General features: G+C 46.8%; 1 protein-coding gene across 1 annotated transcript in view; it reads left to right on the forward strand.

Moving 5' to 3' along the window:
* Positions 1-6,854, forward strand: part of MRPS15 (mitochondrial ribosomal protein S15) — a 13,613-nt gene extending 6,759 nt beyond the window's left edge. The window contains exons 6-12 of the mRNA XM_009328239.1: positions 789-851; positions 1,667-1,742; positions 2,599-2,647; positions 3,451-3,535; positions 4,444-4,502; positions 5,727-5,918; positions 6,674-6,854. Coding sequence (XP_009326514.1) covers positions 789-851; positions 1,667-1,742; positions 2,599-2,647; positions 3,451-3,535; positions 4,444-4,502; positions 5,727-5,918; positions 6,674-6,793 — 644 coding nt within the window. The 3' untranslated portion in view covers positions 6,794-6,854. The remainder of the gene's footprint in view (positions 1-788; positions 852-1,666; positions 1,743-2,598; positions 2,648-3,450; positions 3,536-4,443; positions 4,503-5,726; positions 5,919-6,673) is intronic.
* Positions 6,855-7,390: the final 536 nt, after the last annotated feature.

A 7,390-nucleotide genomic window follows, 5' to 3' on the forward strand; every position in this document is an offset into this window, starting at 1 on the left:
CCTGGCGTGGCTTCCACAGGTGCTGTTGCCGCACGGTAAGCGTGGGGAGGGCGTGCAGAGAGCCCTGCGCTCACGGCGTGTGCCGGCAGCCCGCACGCGGCTCCGCTGGCTCACAGGTCCGGAGCTGAGCTCGCGTGCCTCTCGGCCAGTTCCATGTGCAGGCAGGTACGTGGACTGGCAAAGCCTGTATTGGAAAACGTGTTTGAGGCACAGGCGAATAATCTGAAGCAGGTATTGATTCCAGTAGCAGGGGCCTTGAAAGAGCAGTTGGAAGAGTTCGTTCTTGAAAGGTCAAAGAACGGCTCAATTCAGGCTGCTGCTGAATATTCTCATCTGTACCAAGCTGTGCCGGCCAAAGGTTGTCTCTAGGTCTCGCTGCCTCTGCGCTCTGCCGCTGGAGTAGTCCAGAGCAGCCCGTCTAACTTGCACATGAAATTATTTGAATTAGTTCATCAGCTTAAACCCTCTAAATGAACACAGTTCTGCCGGGGAGCCCTCGCGCTCTCTGCTCAGTGTCTGTAATCTCCATCTGCTGCTCCGTTCTTCTCGTCGTCTGGGTTCAGATCACCCTGAAGCGGCACAGCTTCGCCCATTTGTTTTAACACCCGTGTGAGAACCACACTGAACTGTTCCACACTCCTTTGGGACAAAAGACCTGGCTGGCCACTGATCACCTTGGAGTCTAAGTACTCTGACCAGTTTTCTAGTACAGACTGAGCAGTGTTTTATGTGTGCATAGCTAAAAAAGTGCACGCAAGTCTGATAAATCTTTGTTTTCTTCCATCAAGCTTGCAGTCCCTTTATTCAGACAGCCAGATGTTACGCCAGAGCTGTGAGAAGAAAGAGGAAAGGTATGTCAGGATTAATGGGACCACGTGGCAAAATGTTTTACTGTTGACATTATCAGAGTCGTACCCTAATGCTGCGGGAAGAGAGGGTATTTGGAGAAATTAGTGTTTTCACTTTAAAGATGCAGAACTCATCATGAGAAGAGAGAGGAAATATAACCCCTGTTGCAGGATTCTGCAATCCTGCAGCTTCTTGATGGGTAATTACAAGGGCGAGGGAGCCAGACTCTTCTTGGTAGTGCCAAACGATGTAAGGAGGGGCGGTGGTCCCAAATAGCAGCTCGGAGATGTTCCAGCTGGACACAAAAGGAAAAACGATTCGCTGGGAAGGCACTGCAGCGTGGGAGCAGGCTTCACGGAGGGCCTGTGGAATATCCATCCTCAGAGGTTTTCAAGGCTTTGCTAGACAAAGAAATGATGACAGTCCCACTTCAAAGGGGAGATTGGACTAGAAACTTCATAGGGTCCCTTTGTAAACCTTCTTGTGGTTCTGTGCTTCTAGAAATAATTCCTTGCAAGCTCAAAAGTTACTCAGAAAGTTCAGCAGCTCATGAATGTGTGGGAAATTAGCAATTGTCATTAGCAAGAGATCACTGATCTCGGTGAACTGTAAACCATGTTAGTGCTGAAGGCAAGAGACTGGACCCGATTTTAGTCACTCAATTCCTGCCACCTCAGCTTGATCTCTCAAGTTCTTCCTTGTTTGGAGCGTACAGTCTATTTTCTTTGCAACTTGTTTCCTCTGATCTAGTTTGCAAGCGTGTTCAGAGCTCTGACTTTGTACTGCTCCTCCTCAAATGTTAATCTTCTCTCTGTAGACATCCCCAGCCATTTGGACGATCTTCCTCCCACAATGCTGAAGAAAGATTATGCCAATGTCCCGATAATAAATAGGTATGATGCGGGGAAAAGGAATTACTATTCTCTTCAGAGATTTGTATCTTACAGACACACAACCACAATACGTGGAAGCTGTTGCCTGCTCAGTAATTAATTAATGCTCTGTGGTCACTGGCATGCAATTTAGCACAAAAATTGCAAAGTCTCTTTGAAAGTCAAATTTGCAGAAGCAGTCACTGATTAGGGTTGTGTAAGGTTTTTGTTTACTTAATGTAAGATTAAGTGCTGGTTCCCCACATCTTCTGTGGACTTTGTGGTCCATAGAAAAAAGAAATAATCTTGAAATACTAGAAGTAATCTTCTTAGAAATAATCTATGCCTGTCTTGAACTCAGGTGCTAGAGAATGCGTAGTTAAACAACTCAAAATGAATGGCTGCTTCTGCAATTTGGACACGGAGTTTAGCGGTTTTGTGCTTTGATTCCAGAACTGCTCATGTGTGGTGCATGGAGAGCCCCCAGTGGCGCAACTGAGACTTTCACAGATCTTTGAAGGAGCTGGTCTTAAAATTAATTATTTTGTCCTTGCGCACTTACTTGGGGGTTAGTCTTCAGCACCCAGTTTGCACGTAATGTTTTTGGAATTGATAAGACTTCGTCATCATTTTAAATAACTGTGCTTCCCACAGCAGCAAAACTGCTCGATGCTTCTGTAATCTCAGCCATGATTTTTCTTAGGAATGCAAGAAACGATTTATGGCTGACAGGTTTGGGAGGGGAGGAGAGTTGCTGTAAATTTGTGGAGTAAATGGAAGTTGAGAAAAGTTAGTGTGTTCTGAAAACCTAACCTCATTTCTGTTGTTAAATATACTTTGTTTCTAGCTTATAAACTAATCTGCAATCTCCTTGCAGTGTTGACGATGTAGTGAAAAGGCTGTTGTCACTGGAGATGGCAAGCCAGGTTAGTTTCATTCTACTTGCATAAAAAAACCTAGAGGATTTAGCGAGCACATTTGTGTAAGACTTGTCTATATCATTAAATGCCCTTCACTTACTTTATTTTTAAGCGTTGCTCAGTGACTGCAAATCTGGGGCTATTAAATATGTTAGAGTGATAAGTCTTGTATGCTCTTAAAATTTATCATGCAGTCTTCTTTATGATGGTAATTGCATACTAAAATGAGAGAAGAAAATATTAGGCAATCACAGGGGAGATGAGCTGTGTTATGTTACTGCTGATGGTTGGCCTCTGTTCTAGAAAATAGTACACTGGACAGCAGATGTTCTTCAAATCACTTCTACTTTTTGTATGCCCAGAAAACAAAGTAAGCAAATCGTAAGGTAGCACAAAGATCTTACCATTTCTTGCTGCTTACTCATTAAGCTTAAAAAGATGTGAGAAATAAAGGCTACTGCCATGTGAGATCAGCTTCAGTCCTCTCTTCCATTTCTGAGAGCAGCGGGGCCTCTTCAACACCCTTCTTCTGCAATCTTGGGGTGAAGGGCGTGCCTGGACTCTTCATTTGAACGATGGCAATTGTGTGTTCTGCTGAGGTCGTTTTGTGCTGCTTCGCTGCTGTACTCTGACCACTGTCTCAAAAGCAGTAGGTCCTTTTCTGCAGCACTTTTTACACATTTTGTGATGGACATTGAGTAAAGCTATTAATTACAAAGCCTTTATCTGGGCATTTGGGAAGAGAGCTGGGGTGTCTCAGACCTTTAGTGTTCCTGAGAAAGTGACAAGCTCTTTTCTGTTATACACAGAAGGAGAAGATGAAAATAAAGACACAGCAGCTGGTGGAGAAGGTCAGGAGGTCTCCCAACGACAATGGCTCCTTTGAGGTGCAAGGTAAGTTAAAAAAGTAGAAGGATATTGTTGGCAGATGATACACCTCTGCTTTTATTCAGCTATTCCCACCCCAGCACTTCAAGTTTCCTGTATCAGTTGGGAGAGTCTCCTTCAGGAGAGCACCTGAAAGGCAGGTGGCCTGCAGTACGCCCTGGAGGACCTGTTAGGGTTTGGGAACGTTGCAGAGGCAGTGCATGCACTTACTGGCAGATGTCTGCTAGAATGACTTCCAAATTCCTACTCCATATCCACCCTCCAAAGGCAGCATGTGCATTATTCTGCTTGAAGTGCTTGTATGACATGAAGCATTGCACTGCATTCATTACCAAAATAAACTACTAGATTTAGCCATGGAACCCAAATTTCCCTCTGCATCAGAGAGCCCTGGCTGAAGCACAGTGTAGGGACAGTGCAGGGATGAAGAACACGCTGCCATTGACCAAGATGCGCTCCTGTATCATTAATAAAGGCCTTCAATTTCTTGGGATGCCACCAGCCCCTTTCTCCAAAGCCTGAAATCGCAAAGAGCCGGCTGCTGCTCTTAGTAAGAAGCTCTTAATTTGTGTCTGTTCCTCCAAAGTTTAAACCAAGTGAAGTGAAATGAATGTAGAGTCATCAGCAATGCAAGAGGCATTTTACAGATAAATTCCTATGATCTGTTGTTAAAATTTCAACCTCTAATTAAGCAGCTTCATAATAGTAATAGTTCTGACTCGGGTTATGTAGGCTATATTTTTTGGTTCATTTTGCATTTATTCAGAGGGCTGTGTGGTAATATTTGCTGTGGTGCGGTGGGTGCCCATAAGAACAGCAGTCCTCAACTGGCAATTTGAAGGGAGTGCAAATGATACTGTCTCACCCCAGAAAGCTGCTGTTCTCACACGGCTTCTTATGTCTGTTCTTTATAGTTGCGATGTTGACTGCCAAGATACGCACTTACGAGGAACATCTTCAGAGGCATCCCAAGGTAACTATCAGTAATCTGAGCCCACACGTCTGAGACAGCAGCTGTTCAGGTTGTTTTCTCAGTTTAGAACAAAAGGATTTTAATTCTGGGGATTATGGTTTTCCTAAGGAGGTTTATAAAATAGTTATAACTGTTCCCTGGTGCCAGTCTGGGGAACTGCTGGCTCAGTCACAGCTACCTTCTCACCGACTGAAATGTGGAGCGTGTTCTTTTTTGTTACTGGATTGGTGGAAATGGCTGAGCAGATACCTTTGAACAGAGTTCAGCTGAATTTTTCCTTGCTGCGGATGTGGCTTTACCGCTTACTTTTCAGTGTAATTAATGTTATCACTTCAGCAGCTGTATTCTCTCTCTGTTCTGCCTGTGAAGATGTTTGGTGGACAGGACCGTGTTAATGTCATAACAACCTCTTTCCTACCTAAAGCTACCTGGGTTTGGAGCCCAAATTCGAAACATCACAACTACGAGTTTATGAACAAGATATATTAAAGACTCTTTCTGTAGTGCAAAAGGTGGGAAATGGATTAATCAACTGCATTTGAAAAAAGTGCATGATTATTTGTTAATCATAAAAGCTTGAAGGGTAAAACAGAGTAAAACTCAGTTTTTATAAGAAACCGTACCAAATGTTTCAGCAGAAGAGACCTTTTGAAATTACTTGGATGAAGCCTGCTTTTTACACAAATTGCTTGTGTAAGGGCAGTTCCTCCCATGGGGGATTGCACTGAATGGCATGGCTCAAGCTACGCACAGCCTCTTCCAAAGAACAACCCAAATGGGCAGATAGAGCCAAGTCACATCTTATTTTCACATTTAATTTCTGGAAAAACAAAGGTAAACGCCTCTGTGTTGTTTCTGGAACAATACATTTCAGGGGAAGGAGAGTTTTTAGCCGGCAGACCTTCCCTACAGCCTTTGCCTCCAAGCCATTGCAGCTTTTGCCGCTGCCTGAAACTGCATACAGGTTGAAAAGTCTTCAGGGTTGGGGGAGGAAGGTGCAGACACGGAATGGAGAAAGCAATTTCAGTGAAAAGTAAATTAAGTCGTCTCGGATCTCCTTGTAGTGACCTAATGTGCTTGCAGTATCTGCCAAGAAAAGTTGTTCTAAGATACTGTCCTTAACCTGATTGTTTCCTTTCAGCCATAATCTGGTCTGTTCTAAGTAATTTACTGGAACGGAAGTATAATCTGTCTGCAATCTAGTGAACATTGAGTCCTTTGCAGGATAAAAATAACCGTCGCCGCATGCTGATGGATATAGATCGCCGGAAGAAGCTACTTGCGTATCTTCGCCGTGTCCGCTATGATACCTTTGAAAACACCTGCAAGCAGCTGAACATCCAGTACACCCTACCCCCTCCCTACTCCAGAAGGGTCACCAAGCGCTGGGTTGTGAAGAAGGCTTTCTGTCTCAAGGTATGGAGCTATATGGAGAGAGAGCCGTGTAGCTGGAGTAGAAAAAAAATCTCTTTATGGAAGGGCACAGTTAAGACAGTTGGAAAAGGCTGATAGATAAGTCCTTTTAATCCATGCTTTGAATTTGTGGAGGCGATGATAAATGTGTTAGAGAAATACATAAGCTCGGCAAAGAGCTCCACGAAAGACAGTTCTGTAGTGGGCAGCGACGCATGTGCTGCGGATGTACTGTGCTTGAGAACTTCAGATTGTGCTACGAGTTTGCTCAGAAACGTATGATTCAAAACAGCTTTTTTTCAGAGCCTGGTGTGGGGAACTAATATGTGAGACAATTAAATTTGGTGGCAGCTTTGGAACAGAAATGTGCGTACGCCCGCTGTCTACTCTCCTTTGCTCTAAATACATCGGTGTAGCAGCTGTGTGCGACGTACCTTAGGGTAGCTGAGCGGAGTCAGAAAGCTGGACTTGCCTTCAGTCTGTAAATACTAAATTTCAGTCCAATAAATTATCACCAAAAGACTGGGTAGCTGTAACGGGGTGCCTCCGAATGGCACCCTGAAAACAGGGCTGGCTGGAGTCCCGGAGGAAGCGCACGGGAAGGAGTTGGTCTCGCTGCACGGCGCGCCTCCTGGCCTCTGCTGCAGGCACTGGGATCCGTGCTGCGCCCAGCAGCAAGCAGCGGTGGCGGAGCAGCTCTGCTCGGTGGCAGCAGCTTTGTCTCTCCCTTCTCTCACCTCCTTATGCTTCTCCCACAGGTTTTTCAGGAGGTGCGGAAGCTGAAAGCACCGGAGAGGCTAAAGCGGAGAAGAGAGTGGCAGGCGAGAGCGAGAGCTGCAAAGGAGAAAGAGGCGCAGTGTGAGGGAACACCCGTGTAGCGGCACGTTGAGGCTGTGACGCAGCCAGTCTCTTTAGCAATAAATAACTACCTAAAGACAAGTTGCCTCTTTGCTTATGTGCGTGCGTGATCTGCACCGTGGCGAGCGCCCAGAAAAGCGCAGCGAGTCGTTCGAGTGTTCTGGAAGTTTAATTAAAGGCTGGTGCGCTGGGCCGTGTTGTGAGGGGTTCGGTCTGTGTGAGAGGAGCACCTGGGGGGACTTCCCCAGCGCCTCGTGGCAGGGGGGGCAGCGATGTCTTTAAAGGAGAACCCCTCCGAGCAGCGTCCGTCCCGTCGTTACCCAGCGAGCCTGCAGGATTGCGCTGCCAAATAGCGTTGACCCAGCGGCTCGGCCGCCTTCCGCGGGGGGTCGGGCGGGGGGGGGGGGGGGGGCGGGGGGGTGCGGTTCACAACGAACTGGGTTTCCCCCAGCGCTGCTCTGGCCCAAAGGAAAGCGGACACCCGGCTCCCAGCCCAGAAGAGGACCCCGACTCACCCCGAGCGCCCATCGCAGCAAAGCCCGGCAGGATCCGTGCCCCGCCCCCCCCCCCCCCCACCCCCCGGGGGGGGCGGGGGGCCCCCCGCCCCGCCCCCACAC

This window comes from Pygoscelis adeliae, unplaced genomic scaffold (assembly GCF_000699105.1).
Source record: "Pygoscelis adeliae isolate BGI_AS28 unplaced genomic scaffold, ASM69910v1 Scaffold387, whole genome shotgun sequence".
Classification (NCBI taxonomy): Eukaryota; Metazoa; Chordata; class Aves; order Sphenisciformes; family Spheniscidae; genus Pygoscelis; species Pygoscelis adeliae.